At 42.5% G+C, this 23,449-nt stretch overlaps 1 protein-coding gene across 2 annotated transcripts in view; it reads right to left on the bottom strand.

Moving 5' to 3' along the window:
• LOC121313377 (sodium/potassium-transporting ATPase subunit beta-1-interacting protein 3) overlaps positions 1-23,449 on the bottom strand; it is a 150,220-nt gene that overhangs the window by 34,524 nt on the left and 92,247 nt on the right. For both annotated transcript variants that reach the window (XM_041245833.1, XM_041245832.1), the window contains exon 4: positions 690-887. In XM_041245833.1, the coding sequence (XP_041101767.1) occupies positions 690-887 (198 nt within the window). The remainder of the gene's footprint in view (positions 1-689; positions 888-23,449) is intronic.

Genomic DNA, 23,449 nt, shown 5'->3' with positions numbered 1-23,449 from the left:
TCACACACTACCCCATGTATTATTCACTACATAGCTTACCTTTTTATGATATTTGCAATGATTTTGAAGAATTCTGAGTTATTTTGATTAAAACTTGCATAATTTCTCTCCATTATTCTGTCTAACTGGACATCAACTTGCTTTCAGGTCTGTGTTTTAATGTGTATTAATTTGTCCTAATTTGATACACACTCATTGTTTTGACATAATAAAAATTACACCATCTTTTTGACAGATAATGGGAGTCATAAACACATTAAATGTCAAACTCACAGTTCACCAGATGGAGCCATGATGCCTGATGCTGCCATCTAGTGAGAGCAGAGGGAAGTGCAGGAGGTATCACAAAATGAGGGAACACATATTGGAGGGAACAAACCTATATAGCCTGTTTATAGTTATCACATGATCTTGAATTATCACATGAGCTTTGAATGATATGCAAGCCTGTCTACACCACTACTTCCAGTGGACAGAAACTTAATCTTATTTTCTTAAGTAAAGAACAACTCGTTTTGTGTTGCAGTCAGGACTCATCTAATTCCTACCTTATTATCTGTTTTTGATCATTTGGAACTGTTTAGGAAAAAGTTACACACCTTAAAAATATCATAATTTCCCAGACCTAATTAGTACACTGTTACTCCAAAAAATGGTAATAGGGCTAAAAGTGGGCAAGTGATACTTACAGCCAGTAGTATTTGAAAGGAGCTGTGAATGACCTCCAGATACTGGAACTCGACGATGCAGCCAGTCACAGATATGTAAGAGTGGTCGTCAAGGCTACGAGTGGCTGGTGCCAGGACCTCCCTCCTCACACAGCCTGGCCCATGCTCCCGCCACCAGGAGCGGTGCATAGAGATGTTAAAGGTCATGAAATCAGTGTCCTGACATACAGAGAAATAGAAAGAGAAAGATAGGGGACAGTTAAGCAACACAAAGGTAAGGACAGGGAGGTTATAACAAGTCAATCAGTCAAGAAGGGCTGTGTTTCCCTGTGAAAATGTTGCAATCCGCTGTTCTCAGAAAGGGATAGGGAATATTGAAACCTAAAACAAACAAAACAATTCTAAATTATCTAAATGTACCACATATTTATTTAGATAGTTATATTATCATTAGACAACATTTAAATCAGTTTAAACTATTGTTTTAACACGGTAGCGACACAAAAAGATGGCACAACATTGTAGTTGTGGCTTATATTGGCCTGTAATTGGAACTAATCCACCAAATATGCAAAATTATCAGTTTATATGAAATCTCCTGTAGGGTAATAAGAATATTTTTTGGGAATTACAAATAGCCCAATTACTCTTTTCAACCCTAAGGGAATCAATGCTGTGTTCAGTCTTATTAGTGATGTATGTATGGAATGGGAGGAATTCATTTTGAATTGTGTCTCTAGTGATATTGCTTTTATTGTGTACTTTATTGCTTTGATACTTAGAAAAGCCTCAGTCCATGTAATGAACTCCAGAAGTATGACAGTTATGACCAGCAAACTATTAGCTTGCATCCTACCTCCTGCCCCTGGATACGAAGCATGGAGAAACATTCTTCAATTTACATATTGTAAGGCCTTATTAAGTGGTTCCAGCCTGCTGCTTACTTGTTGTGAAAAAACAGCTTTGACCAGAAACACCTGAAATATCAATTTTAAGCTATTCTTAATTTAGTCAGGTAGCGATTAGGTCTTTATAAAGGCCTTTATTTTTATTGATCAACAGTACCAATGAATAAAGAAGAATACAATAAGTATGTATTAGTTAACATGTATCAGTGGTCTGGTGATTTAGTCAGCCCTTAATACAGACACAACCTTGCTTTTCAAAGTAGAAATATTAATGTGGGCATACAAAAGCACAGTTTTTAATACATCAATACAGTTTTTAATACCTTCATTTCAACTCAATTGGGAATTCCATTCGTATTAATTGTATTTTTTTAATCCATATTGTGCTCAAGTGCTAAATGGCACCCTTGTGATGTGATGACTGAAACTTAACTCAAGCTCATTATTAAGCCATCCACTGTATTCCCTTAACCTTGGAAATTAGACTTGACTAATTCTAAGTTAAGAGAACATTTTAAATGTTTTAATAAGCTATAACTGCATCTATTCTTCCTGTACTTAATGAATATAAGGTCATTCAAATCTTTTCTGTTAATATAAATTGTCAGATTTTACCATACCTAATTCGGAACCCTTGTAAATGATCATTATTTGAAATTGATAAGGCAAGACATATATTAAGTACTGGAGTGGCAATTACAGTAGGCAAAATGTAATGCTCCCCTTGATACTGTGTGGTTATAAAGTCAGACACTTTGTGATTACCATACTAAACAACCAGTGCTAAATAGTATAAGAAATACAGTGCACCCAACTGTCACAAGAACCCTGTGACACAATGACAGTTGTAGTATGTTGCCTACATACAACATAGGCACATGTATACCTATTATCTTAGATAATATGACTGTAAATTCCTGTAGTATACAGGGCACGAAATTCAGCGCGGGATTGCGGGAATCGTGCATTTTCCAAGTTGCTCCCGCATATCTGCAACTTTCAGTGCGGGAAAATCCGGTAGAGATATATTAAGACACCAATCTACTGTATTTTTCACCTAATTTAGAATGCCTGAAACGCTACAACAATCTCAAAGGAAGTGGGTGTCAGTGACAAAAGCATTATGAGCTGCATTCTGAGTAGTTCTGGTTAAAATAAATAAATAAATCTAAATAGTGCTGGATATTTTAGTGCCGCAAGACTTTATTCTTGGCCTCTATCTTTAAGGATTATCGAAATTCAGTACACTGCAATATGAGTAAACAGTTTTGAAAAAAAGCTGACATTAAGTCTATCTAGGTGTTGTTTTGTAAGCAGTGACTTTCGCTTTAACTCCGCTTTAAAACTCAACCCCATTCATTTTGGGGCACCAGTTCATTGAAGGTTACACGCATATTAATCAGGCACCGTAAAGGCCACCTACGTGGTCATGGCTTGTTTAAAAGTACAGACTTGGGGCTTTCCGAAGACATATTCAGTGTGTGTATCTGGTACTCCTAGCCAGAACTACGATCACCTGAAGTTAAGCCTCTCATCACGTGACACAGCTTTGGTTTCGTTTTGAGTCTATTGTGGTGTCATTGTAGCAGCTAGACTGTAAGGGGCGGTATCAGACCTCCTCCCCCTTCTTCGTGGCTGGCAGCTCCCCTTGGTGGGGTTCCGGCCACAGTACTTCCTGCTGCGATGCGGAGCAACAAGCAGCCCCCGGCGATGCGGCGCGGCTGGCAACCCCAGGCAAAGCAGTCCCAGCGACCCCAGGAGATGCTGAGCGGCTGGCAACCCCAGGCGATGCTGAGTGGTGGGCAACCCCAGGCGATGCTGAGCGGCTGGCAACCCCAGGCGATGCTGAGCGGCTGGCAACTCCAGGCGAAGCGGGACCCTCGGCGACCCCAGGCGAACCGGGACCCTTGGCGACCCCAGGCGAAGCGGAGGAAAGACAGGCAACCCCAGGCGAAGTGAGACCCTCTGAGACCCTAGGGGATAAAAGAGACAGAGAAGCCGCCCCAGGCGATGCAGTAGCCTCCTTGGGCGGTGCGAGGCAGGCATCCCCGGGCAGCGCGGACGTGGCATCCTGCCCTGCTCCCTCCAATGCTGAAAGGAGAAGCAGCTCCTGGCTCTCTCCCTCTAGCAGGGTTGGAGACAGAGGCAGCTCCTGCTGCTCTGCTTCTGGTGGTGGTGGAGACGGAGGCAGCTCCTGCTGCTCTGCTCCTGGTGGTGGTGGAGACGGAGGCAGCTCCGGCTGCTCTCCTTGTGATGGTGGGGGAAGTGATACCAGCAGGCATTCATCCTCTGCTGGTGGGGGTGGCGGAGACAGAGGCAGCTCCTGCTGCTCAGCTCCTGGTGGTGATGGAGACGGAGGCAGCTCCTGCTGCTCTCCTTGTGATGGTGGGGGAAGTGATACCAGCAGGCATTCATCCTCTGCTGGTGGGGGTGGTGAAGGCAGAGGCAGCTCCTGCTGCTCTCCTTGTGATAGTGGGGGAAGTGATACCAGCAGGCATTCATCCTCTGCTGGAGGGTGGTGGAGGCAGAGGCAGCTCCTGCTGCCCTGCTCCTGCCGGTGGAGATGGCTGAGGCAGAGGCAGCTCCTGGTCCTCCCCTTCTGGCAGCCAAGGTGGGCGGGGCTCCTCCCCTTCTGGCGGCCAAGGCGGACGGGGCTCCTCCCCTTCTGGCGGCCAAGGCGGACGGGGCTCCTCCCCTTCTGGCTGCAAAGGCGGACGGGGCTACTCCCCTTCCGGCTGCAGTGGGGGAACCAGCAGCCATGCTCCTTCTGCTGGTGGAGACGGCCACAGCAGGTCCTCTTTCTCTGCTGTGTGTGGTGGAGGCGGGACCAGCAGGCACTCTCCCTTTGCTGGTGGGGATGGGCACAGCAGGTATTCCTCTGGAGGGAGGGGGCAGTTGAGTGTACCATGCCCCCACTCCCCACAGAGGTAGAACTCTGTGGTCACCCCCAAAGTGTGGAGGAAGGCTTCCCAGCTGTTCTGCTCTGGTGGCTGTGGTGGGGCTAGCAGACACTCTTCTTCCTGAGGTGGGGAGTGGTGGTAGTCGGGCGACACGTGTCCAACCTTGCCAACTTCAAAACACCACTCCTCCCCCCTCAAGCAGGTCAGGCAGACGACCACCTTGCTGGATGCATGGTGGGGCTTGCGACCAGCCCCGCGCTGCTGCTTCTGCCGCTGCTTCCTTCCCATCCTTTCCTTTTCTACAAAAATATAACGATTAATTTAAAAAAAAAAGAAACTCCAGTACCCCTCTGCAGTACCTCTTCTGGCCTGAGTCCAGGAGGCGCTGGTGATCACACACTGGACACCACGTGTCACAGAGACGGCGTTGCGGTGAACCAGACCAGAAGAAAGCACAACCAGAACAGAGGTACGGTGCAGTGGCGCATGCGCCATTTTATTAATTAACAAAAAAATAAACAAAATAGTTGAACAAAAATAAACACTTGCTCACAGAGCAGAAATAAAACAATTAAACAGAATAAATCACGAACACAAAATAAATGCTAAGGTCAGGCTGAGCAACCGCCTTCACTGATCCTTATTTTCTTTTTTTAAATCTCTATCTCGCCTCTCGCTCTCCCGTTCTCCACATCTGAACACCCTCTTCGAACATGGAGAGCTGCAGGCTTTTTATACAGGTGACTGTGGCAGAGCACAGCTCTGCTCTTTAGAAATTGGCAGGGATGGGGTTAAATTCCCCTACCTGCCTGGGTTCATTGTATTCAGGTGGCTGGGGTTGATTAGATGATTAGTTTAATTAACGATCAATCAGCACCCAGCCACCTGACATAAAAGGAGGCCTCTGCTTCCCATTAAGGAGGAGGGAGCTGAGGAAGCAGGTTGGTTTTTTGGTTGGTTGTTTGGAAAGTTTGAATCCAGTGAAGGCACTGCCCAGCCTGGAAATTGTTATTTTTGTAAGTTTTGCTTTTTGTCTTTCTTTTTATGTTTAAATTGCTTTGTTTTGGCCCTTGTACCCTTTCATTTTTGTGTTTATTTATAATAAATTAGTTTATTTTTTTTTTTAACTGCAGACTGTTTCTGGGCCTCTATCCACTCGCCAGCCTGCCACAGTGACCATCTCCCGATTAGCAATAAATTTATCACTTAATTCGGGAGATGGCCACCTTCTGCATGGGTTTTAATAAGGTGGATGGGGCTTCCCATCCACACTGCAAAACAAAATGCATGGCGGTTCGCCGTCATTTATAAACAAATATATTTTTAAAACAATAACACAAAAATATACGGCTGCGCCATCATAAAAAATAAAAAACAAAACACACGGCGGATCGCCATCATCTATAAACAAACATTAAACAATAAACAAATACAAAATAACACAGGGGAGGAGGGGAAGACCCCGTTCTAAAATAAACACTGTGCAGGGCTGCTCGCCCTGTTACAGGGAGGGTACATTTATATGTTTGCGCCTGACTTCCAATTTGATCTTGTGCAGCTAGTGATATAGTACAGCTTTCTTAAATTGTGTTTCCACTAACCTTTTAGGATGTGTGCGTGCGGCCTTCCTTATTTGGCTACCAAAATAAAAATGTGATAAAAAAAAAACTTGGGGGGTGGACTATCCTTGTGTTATTTGCCAAACATTTTTGACTGAAATATTATATTTGTACATATATATTTGTACATATGCGCAGTCAAAAATGTTTTATTTTTTTTATTTATTTTTTAATGGAAAAGGGGTGAGGTCAACGTGAATTGAATAACCATTTCCAGTGTTTACTGGCTATAAACCAAGTTCATTTTTTTCATTTTTATTGATTTTTGTTGTTTAAAACCAAAAAATCAGAAGCCCTATTTATAACATACCAGTTTTCCTACAGAACTGTAGCTTCAGCAAATCTGATCCTATAGTCTGCGAACAGAGCTAAAAAAAACTTGGTTAATGACCTAAAAATAATCTATTCAAAATGTTTAGATAGTACATTTTTAAAATACTGGTAGTAAATCAGGCTACCTACTTGCCTGTGTTTCACTACATATTAGTTTTATAATAATAATAACATGAAATACCTGTATCCGAATCCCGCAGTGACAGTACAAGGCCAGTAGACTGTGGTATATAGTTATTGTTGTTGGAGGAACCAGTATATCGGTAGTCCATACGAGTTCAACAAATAATACAGCTATGCTAATACATGTGTATATATTTTGGTACAAACGTGACTGTGACAGGGAAAGGCTCTGCACGGGGCTTGTGTTGAGTTGGCAGGGAAGGAGTTAATCTCTCCCTGTCAGATGAGAATGTGGCTGGAAGTGAATAATGGAATAATTGATGATTAATTAGGCTCCAGTCACTGCTGTATATGAGGAGCCAGAAATCCTTTGTTTGGGAGAGGGGGTTTGGGTGAGTAACCTACTTAAAGCAATGAATTGCATTTTATTGCTAAGGGACAGAAAAGGCTAAAGCAATTAGCTTTCCGATAACCAATCACGAAGATAACGAAAGTATGTGTAAATGGCTTCATTATTTCTGTGTTTATTGCAAAGGGTAACTTTTTATTTGTAGTAGCTTCACTGTTTATTTATTTATTTTTTTATAACGTTACTATAAAGCACAATAATTTTATGAGTCAAATGGCAATAATTTGAAACACTGAATAAATGGTGTCACAAAAATAAATAAATAAATAAATAAATACTAAAACCCCTTCTACTGTATGCTTAAGTTTTCCTATTTGGATAGAGAATCTTGCCATGGCTATCTCCAGTAGCGCTCAGATAATAAAAGATAGCTTGGTGGTACAGCCTTTACGTATAGAAGAAAGTTGTGCGAGGTTATGTCACAAATGGGATTTTCAGTGCTGAAGTCTCAAGCTTGATGTATAACTTCCAGACATGTTTCCATGCAAAGATCTCAGAGTTTTTGATCAATTGTATGGCTTTATAGCATCAGAAGAAAAATTGCCCACCCCTTAAAGTCTGAGCTAGCCATTCATTCTAAATGCAAATGACGCATCCTTATGCTAATGGGAGTCTGTGAGAGTTCCACGCTGCCCTGAAGGGAGAACATCATCTGCTTTTAGGGGCCAACAATTTCCAAAGCAACCTTAACTTTTACACTCCATTTCATCAGCTCGGGAGGGCTCTAATGCACTCAACCCTTTTCACAACACTTCTCTCAGTCACAATCACTTTGTCAGCCCTCATTACCGCAGTCTGCTGTCAAAGCTGTAACACAGCACCACTGCAGGTGTAGGCCTGGCGATCGTTATTAGTTTACTTCACGCAAACAGAAGCACCAAGGTCTAATTTAGTATAGGTGTAAATTGAATTGTTCTGTTTCTGATAAATAAACCACAACTCTTTGCTGACGTATTTATTGAATGAGTAGGCCTATGTGGATTTTAGAACTGTAAAATTAAATCTCTCTAGGAAAAACAACAAACTAATTCACAAATAAGCAGGCCATTTTCCCCCTCCCATTTCCACCATGCTTTTTAATATTATTTTACGATATCTACATTTACATAAACATCTTAAAAAGAAAATGCAACAGCAAAAAACTACATTCTACTGTTATTAACTTTACAAAGCGAATGATGTTATTGGCATGTGAAGTACCTACGTCAGTTCAGGTTAATATCGACACATCTCCATGCAGAAAGGCATGCGGACATCATTTTTTTACGCAGCAGGAAAAGCACGGCAGTGCACGTGCCGCCAAACTGCCCTGCCAAAGTGAATCAATAAAGCAACTGGGTAGTTCAGCTGCTATCCACAGGGGACTTCCGAGCCTCTGCTCCTGTGAGGGACTGTCAAGCATATGCCAATGAATGGAAACTTCAACGGTGGTCTGAAGGGCCTTCGTAGCAATACAATTACTACGAGACATGCTGGATTCAGAAATTGTGTTTTTTCTCAACTATTAACAAGTCAACCTTAAGTGAGCGCTAGCACTCATTGAATTTGTTCTGAATATGGCTGTAACCAGCGCTCAAGATAAGGTTTTGGGTCATTGATTAATTTAATCTCCAATTTAGTCTCCTTTATCGTGCCAGTAATAGTGTATAACATGACAGTATTTCATTGGAGGATTCATAAAAGCCATTTACAGTGAAAAGCAGCACTCATCGCCATGTTAAAATAACGTGCCCTAGGAGAACGATTTTCTCATAAACATATTATTCATCTGATTCATAAAGCTGTATGGTGCCGTTAATTGACCCTTACTGGCATCATAATTACCACGTGCCTCAGACCAGGCGGAGAATGAGATGCGTCTCAACTGTATAATTTCCTAGCATAATTTCTGCATTTAGGAACATGTATTTAAGCCAGTAGTAATATTAAAAAAGTTTAATTGTATGTTTAATTATCTAATAATTAGATAATTGAAGTATTTTATTATTTGTCACACATGCATTCAATTGAATTTTCAACTCATCTGTATAAGATAAGCTACTTACTGGTTGGAAAACATAAAAATCAGGTTTGTAGCCTAGCCTTACTCTGTGCAGACAATGGCAAACTTTAGTGTGCTTGTGTGGGCTGTACATCAAGAGGAGGGAGCTATCATGGAAGATGTTTCTCCCAGAAGAGTGAGCTGACCCTGCAGATTTGACCCTCTGGATTACTCTGATGATGTGATTTGTAGCAGGTATCCATTTAACAAGAGCACAATTATCCATCCTAACTAAAACATGAACTGAAGAGGGCTGTTCCCATATTAATGAGAGTTACAAACTCACTGCATGATTTGGAATCTGAATCTGAGTGAGATTTTGCAGGTAAAAAAAAAAAAAAATGTTGTTCCTATATGATCACTGTCTGTGCGCAGAAAGCAGACAGTACTTAGCTTTACCATACATGCCAACACTCCCTATATGGTCGGGACAGTCCCGATTTCCTAGCAAATGTCCCGCGTCCCGATGCACAGGAAGAAAGTCTCGATATTTACCCATATTAAAAAAATCATGTATTCTGCACAGTAGAGTTATTGAAAAGTACACACTGTGCTCTTTGTGCAGCTGACACATCAACTGATCACTAACTTATACAATGGTAAGAACGCTTCATCATGTCTATTTTTACTGCCATTATTGTCATGTGGTGTTGAGTTGGGGGGATACTATCATATGATAATGTTAGTGATAATGTGTTTTTTTGCATATGCACCTCTCCCATGTGTATGATGCATATGATGATATTTATTTATGGCAAGGTGTACTGTATGAGAAACAGGTTTTAGATGTATTATTATTGTAAGTATTGTATTTGAACAAATTGTGCAGGTATTTGCAAAATGGGGGAATACAGTAACAAATAAATACAATTTTTAAAAAATGCCATTTAACAATGAATTGTATTTTAATGTAACTGGGCGGTGCTGTCTTTCTATGCCATTTGTCATTCAAACGGAAGCTTAAACATGAGAAAAATAACCAGAACTTGCTGACTCTCCTGTGCTTTCTATATTTCATTGTGCGCTGGAAAGGAAAAGTGTGCTAACATTAGAGGATCTTTTTTCTCTCAACCAAAAGTAAAATTTCATGAACTGTGACAAAAAATAAATACATTTTGCACATTTTTTTATGCATATGGGCCTATGTGAATAAAATGCAACGTTTCCTTGACGTCACGAGTACTTTACATACTGTACATATGGTGTTCCTTATTTTCAACCTAAAACAATTCAACAATGTATTTTTCACAGCTATTTAATACTGCCTTAATATTACAGTTCGCCAAGTTGCTACTCTCGATGTAGTTTGCTACTGCGTTCACCAGTCTCCTCTCACTAGTACTAGGCTGTTAGTTTTTACAGTTATTTTCTGTAAATGTTCCTTTCTCACTCTCTTGTTCTCCCTTTCCATGTTGACTGACTCATTCACTAAACATGTATAACCACCAAATTTGTCCAAAAATATTTTTTAAAAAACTGTACCGATAGTGCACTAATGTAAATAAACAAACAATAATATTGTGTTCCGTACTGATCATCTTGCTATAGCAATATAAAGCATACAGACTCACTCCAAACATAGACTATTGTATTTATTAAATAGATTTACCTTCCAAAAATTCGATTGACAGAGAAGTAAATTGGTAGGTTAGGTTGATTAGGATGAAGACGGCGCTGGGGATCAATAATCCAGTCATTTTTTCACCAGTCACAAGCACGCATTGCAAATGAATGGATTCAACCGTATGGTATTTATTTATCTGCTATTTCATTAAAAACCTGGACTTAATGGTCACGTTCTATGATCCATTCTCTAGCTACCGCATGCATATACACAATTGGCCATTGAGACATCGGGAACCAACTAAGTACAAGAAACTTGATAACATGCAAACTCAAGCTGTGATAGCAAAATTCATGCATATTCTTTATGTACACAAACAAAACACGTAATTCATATTGTTTTCAATGGGTAAAACACAAGTCACAATCTACAATTTACAACCCCAGATAAGAAACTGATCATAAGAACCACTTAACTTGCTCTATACACACACTAACGGAAATGTATTAAAACAAACAAAAAATGACAATCCTTTTTATATTTGTTACTTGTGCCATCCTTAGGGAGCTTTTGGAATACATGTCAAAGTTGCGTCCGGTGAATAGGCTCAGCGGGCAGTTGCTATGATTGATGGGTTTAGTTTAGTCAGGGTACCAACTGGCCTTGGCATGATAGCTCTGGAGATAATGGCTTTTGTCCAGCGCACAATTCCCTCTGCTGTCACATGTCTAATGCTCTGACATCTCCTGCCGGGACATTCCTTTCATGGGACTGTCACAAATGTATGCAGATTATTTATTTGGTCTCCTGCTCTTTCTGCCAGAGCAGCAAGACACCACGAATAGCAGGGATCTGAACCCTGTCCAGCAACATAAGGCTTGGAATTTCTCCAGAGGCAATGGTACTAATAAAAACCTTCCTATTGCAAGTAAACAAACAGGAGTAAAGCATATAAGACTGTGACAGGCTGGCGAGTGGATAGAGGCCCACAGACAGTCTGTAGTTCAGAAAAATAACTATTTTATTATAAATAAACACAAAAATGAAAGGGCACAAGGGCCAAAATAAAGGGATTTAAACAGAAATAAAGCAAGACAAAAAAAAACAAAAATAACAATTTCCAGGCTGGGCAATGCCTTCACTGGATTCAAACTTTCCAAACAACCAAAAAACCAACCTGCTTCCTCAGCTCCCCCCTCCTAAATGAAAAGCAGAGGCCTCCTTTTATGTCAGGTGGCTGGGCGCTGATTGATCGTTAATTAAACTAATCATCTAATCAACCCCAGCCACCTGAACACAATGAACCAAGGCAGGTAGGGGAATTTAACCCCATCCCTGCCAATTTCTAAAGAGCAGAGCTGTGCTCTGCCACAAAGACACTAAGGTAAAGGTCTCCACTCACTCCACTCACCGAACACCCAACCTGAAAACATGCAGCTTTTATGCAGCTGTACCGTGACTTGATTGCTAATCAATCACTCAATTGGAGTCGCGGTACAACCGCACGTGAATTAATAAAGTGCAATTCCCCGTGCTCACATATTATTACGTTTTACTTGCACGTGAAGTGCTGTGCAATCCTTGTGCCTAAATACAAATATACATTTTAAACACTTGCGTTACACAGGCCCGTTTATATCCCATGTACCAATGACTATACACCAACATTAACAAACAACACAAAATACACACACTGGCGGGCACTTTGCCACATATGCCCCCCCTTGTGAAAAGCACACATGGCCTCAATGGCCACCTCCAGAGCTGACTGCGACCCCTGGCAAAGTAGTTCCAGCGACCCCAGGCGATGCGGAGCGGCTGGCAACCCCAAACGAAGCAGTTCCAGCAACCCCAGGCGATGTGGAACGGCTGGCAACCCCAGGCGATGCGGAGCGACAGGCAACCCCAGGCGATGCGGAGCAACAGGCAACCCCAGGCGATGCGGAGCGACAGGCAACCCCAGGCGATGCGGAGTGACTGGCAACCCCAGGCGATGCGGAGCGGCTGGCAACCCCAGGCGATGCGGAGCGGCTGGCAACCCCAGGCGATGCGGAGCAACAGGCAACCCCAGGCGATGCGGAGCAACAGGCAACCCCAGGCGATGCGGAGCAACAGGCAACCCCAGGCGATGCGGAGCAACAGGCAACCCCAGGCGATGCGGAGCAACAGGCAACCCCAGGCGATGCGGAGCAACTGGCAACCCCAGGTGATGCGGAGCAACAGGCAACCCCAGGCGATGCGGAACGGCTGGCAACCCCAGGCGATGCGGAGCGGCTGGCAACCCCAGGCGATGCGGAGCGGCAAAGTGGGGTACGCACTACTCCTTCGCGACACGACTTGTACGTGGGGGTCGTTGGGGTCGCATGTTGTCCGTTTGGGGTCGCTACGCTGGGTTGGGGTCCGCTAACCCCAGGCGATGTAGAGCAACAGGCAACGCCAGGCGAAGCGAGGCAGGCGTCCTTGGGCAAATCGAGGCAGGCGTCCGAGGGCAGGCAACCCTTGGCCGAAGCGAGGCAGGTATCCTTGGGCAAAGCGAGGCAGGCATCCCTGGGCAAAGCGAGGCAGGCATCCTCAAGGACAAGGCATCCCCAGGCGGGGCAGGCCCTCTTCTCGGCAACTGCGGTGCGGGTGTTGGCCCTCTTCTCTCAGCAGCCTATGCAAGCGATACCTTCCCCATGCTTCCCTCAGCAAGCTAGGCAAGCATCCCTGGGCAAAGCGAGGCAGGGAGTCAGGGCAAGCTGGGGTGCGTGCGTTGGCCCTCTTCTCGGCCACTGCGGCCGCAGGCATTCATCCTCTACTGGTGGGGGAAGCGATACCAGCAGGCATTCATCCTCTGCTGGTGGAAAGGGACCCAGCAGACATTCACCCTCTGCTGGTGGAAAGGGACCCAGCAGACATTCACCCTCTGCTGGTGGACAGGGACCCAGCAGGCATTCACCCTCTGCTGGTGGACAGGGACCCAGCAGACATTCACCCACTGCTGGTGGAGGTGGTGGAGGCAGAGGCATCTCCTGCTGCTCTGCTCCTGCCGATGGAGGTGGAGGAGACAGAGACAGCTCCTGCTGCTCTGCTCCTGCCGATGGAGGTGGCAGAGGCGTGTAGTCTCCTGGTGGCGGAGGTGGGAGCGTTGTTTAGTGTCCTGGTGACGGAGATGGGAGCAGCGTGTAGTCTCCTGGCGGCGGAGGTAGGAGCGACGTGTAGTCTACCCTTATTACAGGGGACTGGTGCGGCTCTTCCACACTTGCAGGGGACTGGTGCGGCTCTCCCTCACTTGCAACAGACTGGTGCGGCTCTCCCTCACTTGCAGGGGAAGGTGATGGAGGCAGAGGAAGCATCTGCTCCTCTCCTCCAGGTGGTGACGGTAGGGGAAGTGATACCAGCAGGCACTCACCCTCTACTGGTGGAGATGGGAACAGCTCCCTTTGGGGCTTTGGATCCCCGCGTTCCCCCCTTCTGGTTTCTGGACTCTCGTGGTCCCTGCGTCTGGGCGCTGTACTCTCGCGGTCCCCCCTCCTGGGCGCTGGAGACCCAGCTACCTGGGCTGCTCTTCTGTTTATAGTTGCCTCCAGGTAGCAGAGGACCAACTCCACACCTTCCTCCATGGAGTTTGGGGTGTGTTCCCTCTCATACACCTCCGATCGCTCCCTGTCCATCAGCCACAGGACACAGATGGCTATGGGCATGGACTGGGCCTCCAGCCCAGCATTGTCCTGGATCCAGTCCCTCAGCCTGACTGTGTCTTCTGACTTTTTTTTTTTTGTCTCTTTTTTTTTTTTTTTTTTTTTTTTAAACAAGAAATTGCGGTTCTTGTCTGCGTCTAGGAGACGCTGGTAATTCAACGATGACACCACGTGTCACAAAGATGGCCGGAGTGGGGGACGTCAGACCAGAAACAGGAAATAAACGACAGAGAGAGGTGGAGTTTGGTGGAGCTGAGCGAATGGTTTCGCTCAGCATTTAATAAATGAACAGACAGCCAGAAAATAAACAGCTGTAACAAACACAAAAACACAGGACACGGCACATTTGCCAAAACAAAAGAGACAAACAAAACGGATTAACACTACACAAAACACGGTAAGCAGATATTTTAACTTTACGTTATTATTTTATTATTTATTACCTCCATCTCCAATCCTGTTCTGCACTCACCAAACACCCAACCCTGAGTGGGTGAAAACATGCAGCTTTTATGCAGATGTACTGTGACTCGATTGCTAATCAATCATTCAATTGGAGTCGCGGTACAACTGCACATGAATTAATAAATAAAGTGCAATTCCCCGTGTTCACATATTATTATGTTCTACTTGCATGTGAAGTGCTGTGCAATCCTCGTGCCTAAATACAAATATACATTTTAAACACTTGAGTTACACAGACCCGTTTATATCCCATGTGCCAATGACTATACACCAACATTAACACACAACACAAAATACACACAGGGGCGGGCACTTTGCCACAACACATAATAATTTTTAATAACATAACACATGTTTGAGGATGAAACACACTCACTTTACAGACCTAATATATATTAATGTAGATCATTAGAAACTGTTTGAGAATCAAGAACTAAATCAAGAACACAAATGTTCAAAAGCCTTAATCAATGTAAGGGATTTGCTGAAACATTTGTCGTAGTAATTTTGTGAAGAGACTATAATGAACCCCTGCATATGCATAGCCTACCACTTTAAGAGTTACTAGCTGACATTACGTGCATTTGATCTACACCCAAGTAGTTGATAGAGTTCAAGGCTTGGTGTCCCGTTGGGAGTATTCGATGAGAAGAAGAGCTAATGAGCAGTCCAATACTCTGTCACTCTCTGGCATCTCTCTGACACATATTTGCTGAGTTGTACTGAGCGATTACTTAGTATCTATTTGGCTTTGTCATATTTGCAGTTGCACTGAGATCATCTTGTGCTTGCTAAACAACACCTACAAATAAAAGGGGACCTTTATTTAACTTCCAAGAGTCTCATGTATTTATTATTTTCAACAGTGAGGAAAACACAGGCGACCATTGGTTCCAAAAACGCAGGCATTTAAAACCAACAGTACAGTACATGTTCACAGAGATGCACTTTTCATGTGGACAACTTTCTATCCGGCACAACTTACTGTTTTTACTCAAGTGGCTTACTTTATTTCTAATTTAGTTATTTGGTAACAAATCACATCACTTAAGAAAAAAAAAAAGTTTAATAATCTATAAAATCAATGAGCCAGTGAAGGAACACTTTGACAGCAATGATAAAAAAGGGTACTTACAACAGAAAGAAAGGCATCCAATTACACTGGCTATAAAATACACTCTAAGTAAATGTGATAAATGAATACATTTATTGTGTTCTTGGAAGAGGCAATTAAATGCAAAAGTGCTGTCATTGTGCCATTAACTTAATGATTTCTCCTGAAATACATTACCATAATGAAGCATATTTCAGATGAAAGGGCTGAAAAAATACAATTAAAGAGATAATTAGCACTGAAAGAAGTAATACATTTCTAAAGTTTCTGATATTTGCAGAATCTCTTTGTTAATTGCAATTTCTTTTTTAAATAACTTTGTGTATCTCTATCAGGAGGATCATGTTGAATACCGTATGTGTAAAACTTTTCTTTTTAACTTAAGATATGGCAACAAGCGGATATTTGCTGTGATGTGACAAAAATAATAGAGCCTATACTTCTAAAAGGTACAAAAGAACCTTTGCTTAAATATTCTGTGTACATCAATCAAGTACAAATAATATTTGTAGATTCCTACTCAGAAAAGCTATCACTGACAGGTCCTGTACACTGAAATACCCTATTTGAGTGATTTCAAGTTTTTATTTATTGCATTATTAAATAGTGCTAAATGTGTCTTAAGTCACCAAGACTTACAGTATTGCTGGGTTATTTGCAACATGCCTGTTACGAGGGGTTTTGTTCTGTTGTTGTTCAAAATCTTTGCTAAACGATCCAAAGATAAAAATAGAATTTTTTGGTCATTTCAACTTTAGGAACCACAATGATATTATTTTCATAGAGTGTTGGATACAACAGATTCTATGAAAAAGCTTTTAGATTTTGTATTTTATCTTTAAATTTTAAATTGAAAGAACAAAAGAAGCGTAACATCACAAATGCGATATACTGTTTGTAGTTCTTTCATGGTTTGATAAATTGCAAATTCCCTTTCAATTTGAATGACTACCATTACCGAATGGGAAGAGCCTCTCTGACCGTCAATCTCTGAGCAAATATACAAAAGCTGCCCTATCAGGGCCCTGCTGTGAGGGGGAAGTCCTGGCCACCTCCTGCTGAAGAGGGACGTCCTCACAGTAGCACACTGCCATTTTCTCTCATCTCTCTGAGACAGGTCAGATTGCTTTTGCTTTCTTGAACCGAAATTGGCTGATTTGTTGGTTTTATCCGTGAATTAAAAAAAATTTTCCAATGTAAAATTGCACTTCGAGCATGTCTAAGTGTGCTCTTGCTATTCTCGCGTCAGTTTTTTCTGACTAGAGCTGGTTTCGACCCCTCTTAAGGGACTAACGAGCGGCCATTGCTCTTTCACTACACAAGGCCTTGTGTAGTTGTTACACCGTGTGAGAGCTGTAGTGGTGCTGTAAGGAGACCCCGCGGGCTCGCGGCGTCATCCTCTACGCTAATTTAATCGGCCACAGCGACAAAAAAAAAACAGCTTGGACCTAGCGCCCCTCTCAATCCTCAGGCTTTCCTAGCACGGCTTTGCTTGCCCTTGGCGACCATGCCGATTGAATCGGCTGCATACCCCAGCATCGACCATGGTTTTATCTGCCAATCGTGAGGTTGAGAAAACAGTCTACCTGGTCCCGACTGACTCGGCACCGGTGCAAACATCTTTGGCACTGCCTACAGCTTGGCCCCGACCATGCCTACCATCGGCACCAACCTTGGAACAGGTCCACTCTGCGGCGACTATCTCGGCATCGACAGCATTTTCTCGGCGCCATTTCCGGCACCGGCGAACCTCTTCTAGGCCATATACAGCCTGGCTCTGACTGCGTTACACGTCGGCATCGACCTCAGTGCCGATTGACTCTGCATCGACCACGCTCTTTTCGATGCCGATCCTGGCACCGACTGATTCGGCACCAGTGATCATTTAAAAAAAAAAAAAAAAAAAAACAACAACAACGCGTCTGTTTAAAAAAAAAAAAAAACAAACAACTGCAAACATGTCAGTGCAGTCAACTGGGTCCTCAGCTGGCTTCCACCAGTGTGCTCTACTAAGCTGCCCAGGCAGGACGAACATCAATCCTGCGCCAGGTGCCTAGGGCAAGAACACGCGGCCAAGGCACTGGCAGGTGAGCTGGACTGCTCTCCATGTCGGAAGCTCTCAAGAGAACTAAGCGATGGAGAGCAGCCCTATCCCCAGCAGAATCTCTCTCCTCCAACCAGGGGAGAATGAGATCTCAATACATGAACAGAAGAGCAACTTCGTACCGTCTCAATCCACAGTGTTCCTGGGGATCAAACTGAACTCTGTGAGCATGCTTGCCTCACTGTCGGAAGACAGGATTCGGTCATTGGAGGCCACACTCTCCCTATTCAGAGAGGAAGCTCTCCTACAGGACAGAATATATCAGGTTGTTGGGGCTGATGGCAGCTGCCTCGAGAATCCTTCCACTAGGGCTGCTGAGAATGCGTCCGCTTCAAGCCTGGGTCCGGACGGACAATACCACACTGGTAGCCTACATAAACCACCAAGGCTGCGCTTACCAGGCCTTCATCACAGAGCGCACAGACTCCTGTCCTGGATGCACAGAAACTTGCGTTCCATCAGGTCAGGTCAACAAGGCAGAAGACCTCCTGTCCAGAAGAGCTCCAGACAGCTTGGAGTGGAGATTGCATCCTCAAGTGGTTTGATTTGGGAAAGGTTTCAACTGGCACGAGTCGACCTCTTTGCCACAGCCGAGTCCACTCATTGCACCCTATGGTTCTCCATGGAGAGAGTGATGCAATGCTGCTACATGGACAGGTAGTCAGACATTTGTGCGTTTTTACCGCCTTGATGTGACAAATTGAACGAGACCCTCTCAGCCCTCTAGAATTTTGCAGGCGGCATACCCTTGGGCGTCATGTGGGCTCTGTTGCTATCGTCGTGAGGCTGTACTGTTGGTAATCTGCAGCCACTACAGCTTTGGTACGGCTTTCCCATTCGTTAATGGTTGTCATTCGAATTGAAAGGGAACGTTAGGTTATTCCCATAACCCTGGTTCCCTGAAAAGAGAATGACAACCATTACCCTTTGAGGTTGTGTCCCCAGGTGACCTCTGTTTTTGAAAGAAAATGGCGATGTGCTACTGTGAGGACGTCCCTCTTCAACAAGAGATGGGTGGGACTTCCCCCTCACAGCAGGGCCCTGACAGGGCAGCTTTTGTATATTTGCTCAGAGATTGATGGTCAGAGAGGCTCTTCCCATTCGGTAATGGTTGTCATTCTCTTTTCTCTTTTAACATTTTGTTATTTCACCCATGTTGATAGTAAAAGGTAGTACTATACTTTACTGTGGAAAGACCCTACACGAATATACTAACTACACTACCAACTGGAAGTAATGCATGATCAACACACGTTGCAATTGCAATTAATTTAATTTGTGTGAATTGGGTATACTCCCTCTACTTCACTTTTCTATGTGTGTAACAGGGCGAGCAGCCCTGTGCAGTTATTTTTAGAACGGGGTCTCCCCCTCCACCCCTGGGTCGTATTTCTATTTGTTTATTATGATCTATATATTGTATTTGTTATTGTTTTAATGGCGAAAGCCGTGGTTAAATTCAACGCTGAGAAGCGGCAACTCTCAAAATCATTCCTAAACTCACCGTTGAGAGCTAGTGACGCGCAGCATTTGCTCAACACTGACTCAACGAACTCACAGACCTCTCAGAGCTGGTGAGCTGCTCAACAGAAAGATGGCGACACCCACAAAAATAGTGAATGGGATTTAACTGTAGTAATACACACACACATTATATATAACATTTATTTTATTTATGTATTATTGTGTAACAAATAAAACACAAATATTACGAAGTAATGCAACATATTTAATAAAAACTTGCATTTAAGATTTTGTAATATTCTTTTTAGATTCTGAAGCTGGAGGCCCGATATGCAGCATCGCTCATTTTAAATTTTACCGTTTAGTTTAGGAATGCAACAGAGCGTTCCTAAATACCCGGAAGTGTTGTGACATCAGTAAAGTTTTTGTTGAGTCAACGCTCAACAGTACCGTTGAACTTAGGTACGGACACAATGTGACATTGATATAAAAAGGTTGAACCATATCTCTACCCTAATTTGACATAGACTTTATTTATCATTGCTTGTCATATCAATTGCATTGACCCATGCCTGGACAGTAAAGTGCCTAAAGCAAAATTGATTCATCAGCCATTTCATTATTGACTCACAGGCCTTAGAATTGAAAGCAGCTGTGGTGTAAAAACATCTGTCGTCAGCACACATACTGATAACTTAAGAACTGAAACATGAAGTGCTGTGTAGACCTAGTGTTAATGATGATCCTCCTAAACAACATTAAGACCTGACACAGGTGGCATTATGGGCCGTTTGGGTAATAGGTAAAGTCAAGGGTGCTATATTCTTATTATTTCTATTTTTTAGCAGATGCTTTTATCCAATGCGACTTAGAGTCTTGGGGGTGAACTATGCATCACGGTCCATAATGCCTGGTAATGCCAATGTGGAGGGTCTTACTGCTTTTATACTTCAATGTTTTAATTGGACAGTAGAAGGAATGTGACCTTTAGAAGTGGCAACTTGTTGAAGATGGTGATGACCGCCTCCTGCAGCAGACATGCGTGACCAGATTTTGCTCTTTGTTGATGGTCCTTTAACTTTTGAGTGACTTGAAAATGTATGCAGGTGTCATGGCAATGTCATGACACTGTGTCAACAGCATCGCTGTCTCAATCTATGACCGTCATGTATATGAAGTATTTGAGCCAGTGCATTTGGCATTTCCTTTATTAATCACTGATTTAATTTGATACATAATATTCAGCTCCATAACAGAACATAAAAAACTGTCATTGCCAGTTTTAGTTGATTTTATTTAGGTGACAGGTGTTATAACTGGAGATTTAAATGCAGTCAAATAATTAATTTGAAAGTCACAATAGGAACATCCAACTTCCAACAAATACAAATGCTGTATTTGATCATTGTTGCTTGATGCGCATATGAAACAAGAGTAGTTAGAGTTTCACCCCTCTAAAAACAAATACACTGTAAGTGATTTAGCAACAATGTAAATGATAAGTAGAAAGACATCTAAAAATATCTAATGTGGACCCCCTGAAATTGTTTGAATTAACTTTTCCATCACAGGATATTTTTGGTGAAGCTTGGCCAGGTTAAGTGGGAGTTATTACCACCGTCATTCTTAAAAAAAGCTTATCCTTCAGTGTTGGATACATTTTACTTCTATGGCTTATGGACCCATTTATTTTCATTCTCCTGGCAGTTTATTCTCTGAATTAAGCATTTCCTCAGAAAGGCATACCAATGCATGTAAACAACAAACTGAATGATGACAGAATGGGGAATTCGTGATTTGGATTTGGAAAAACCAATAGCGCAGTATTTCTATCAAAAAAAGAGGTGATGGAAAAAGTAGTCAGGTGTGTAGGCAACAAGGGCAAGTTAGAATGCTGACAACAACACTCAGAAGAATAAAATGAAGAAAAATGGCCTTACAGCCCAAAACGATGACAAGAGTGTCATTTACTAGATTGCGCGGAACACTGAACTGTAAAGGTCATCAAAACCAATCAGATGGGATTCACAGGCCATACAGTACCTGCATACTCAATGAATGGCTTTAGGCCATAGACTAGGCATTATTTTTTGGTTTAATTTTAGTTCACCCCATGTTTTTACTAATAGCAACTGCATTACAGATAACTGTATTGCACATTCAATTGAAACCCAGTTATTTGTGTAATCATTGCTTCATCTTATATAAATTCCAACAGAAACACAACTACTATTAACAGTGTACAGGTGCAGGTGATCAATTAACAGACAGACAGTTATAATCCAGGTACAATGTTGTTTAATGTTTATTTTTTTTGTTGTTTTTTTAATCCAGTGGGCTGATGGCAAAACAATGGTTAATAATAACAATGGTAATGAAGGAATACAGTGGCATGTATTGCTTATTTGTAATCCGTGGGTTTGCCCTGAAATAATAACAGTCACGTTTTTAATTCACCCACACATAACACATACACAAACACAAACACCAGTCAACAGTGTGTGCTCTAGTGCTCGTGGTGAATATGGTTCTTTAGTGAAAACAAAGTGCAGTGTTCTTGAACCAGGTTTATTGCTGGCCTTTGGCGACAGCTTCGGATCGTGTTAGCAGTTCAAATAATTACACACAGTATTATTAAGGACAAATAAAAACAAACAAAACAATCATGATTCACAACACAGGTTCTCCTTCTGGTTATTTATTTAAACCATTCACAAAGGAACAGATCACATCACTATGTCCCCTTTTTATAACTTCACCCATGGCCCCTTGGTCAATGAGCACATCCGCTCCTCCATTCCATGGATGCCACGTCATTTCCTGTCCGGGTCATTGAGTTTGTATACCATAGCTTTACCCCCTTACTAGATGGCCGACTTCCCCCTAACCCTAGGAATAAACTGTCGTGCCTTTTAGTGCAGGGTATTCTGTATCCTTTATGCAGCTGCCTCGCAGGTCGGGAGGGAGATCTAACACCCAGAATCATTCGATCTCTGTCACAGCCAGGCACCTACCAGTACTTATTTCTAAATAAAACCCTCAATTTTCATTGGATGTCATTGGATGTCTTAGTCATAACAAACTACAGATTTTGCTTCCAAAATGTTGCCAGGTAGGGCTTAAGGTGGGAAGAACACGTTAACAGGTTTAAGGGTAATGGCATTTAGTTACACAAATTAAAAACTCAGGACCCTTCGTATTCAATAAAGATTTAAAAATCTAACTGAAAAATGCACATATGTCATAAAAAGTACTGAATAATTTATATTTACACATGTGACATTTCTGTATTTTACCATATATATCCCTATTTTATGATTCTCTATCAGAAATAAACTACAGTACAACACCTCAAAGTGGATTACATTCATAAAGGGCATGCAAAAGAAACAATATAATTGCATAAAACTCCTGTGTACTGAGACCGAAGAAACATTTACAACTAATACTGATACCGAGCCAGCATTGCTATTGGAAACACTGACAATACTTGTGATGTATCACTACTATTATTACTGCTTTTATGTCTTAATTTGTTATATATTGGGTGCTGTAGTCAGTAGAATAATGTAACTGTGTTTCTGAATAAAAAGAAAACTTACTGTCATCAAGAGACATCTTATTGCTGCCTTCTCTTTTATTTTACTTGTTTGGCTTGTTCAGTATGCGCATTCACAACTTTTCAGGCCAGTACCCAACTGAAAGCATACTCATTCAAGGGAAGAGTGTTGAGGGCAAATAGATTAACCCTGACTGGAAAAAAGTCAAGCGTTTTTAAAAGGTTCCACTCTGCGATGGTGCTGTATTAGCAAGTATTTCACTCTGTTAGCAAGTAATGTGTTTCAGGGGAGATTGTATGTGTGGGGATTGAATTAGCCTAGAAGATTCTATTTTCCTAAAAGATAGAGCTATAGGTCTATCAGGTCTGAATTAAATCACTAGGTAACACAATTTTTGTTCCTGGGTAGTAAGTATTATTTCCTAATTGCTTATGCCTCAAAAGTATAGAAAATGGCTATTATTCCCCACAAACTTTGCTTTTGTGACCAGGACAGCG

Source organism: Polyodon spathula, chromosome 3, assembly GCF_017654505.1.
Source record: "Polyodon spathula isolate WHYD16114869_AA chromosome 3, ASM1765450v1, whole genome shotgun sequence".
In the NCBI taxonomy this organism is placed as follows: domain Eukaryota; kingdom Metazoa; phylum Chordata; class Actinopteri; order Acipenseriformes; family Polyodontidae; genus Polyodon; species Polyodon spathula.
The sequence above is the reverse complement of the archived record's forward strand: the minus strand, read 5'-3'. Positions and strand labels throughout refer to the sequence as shown.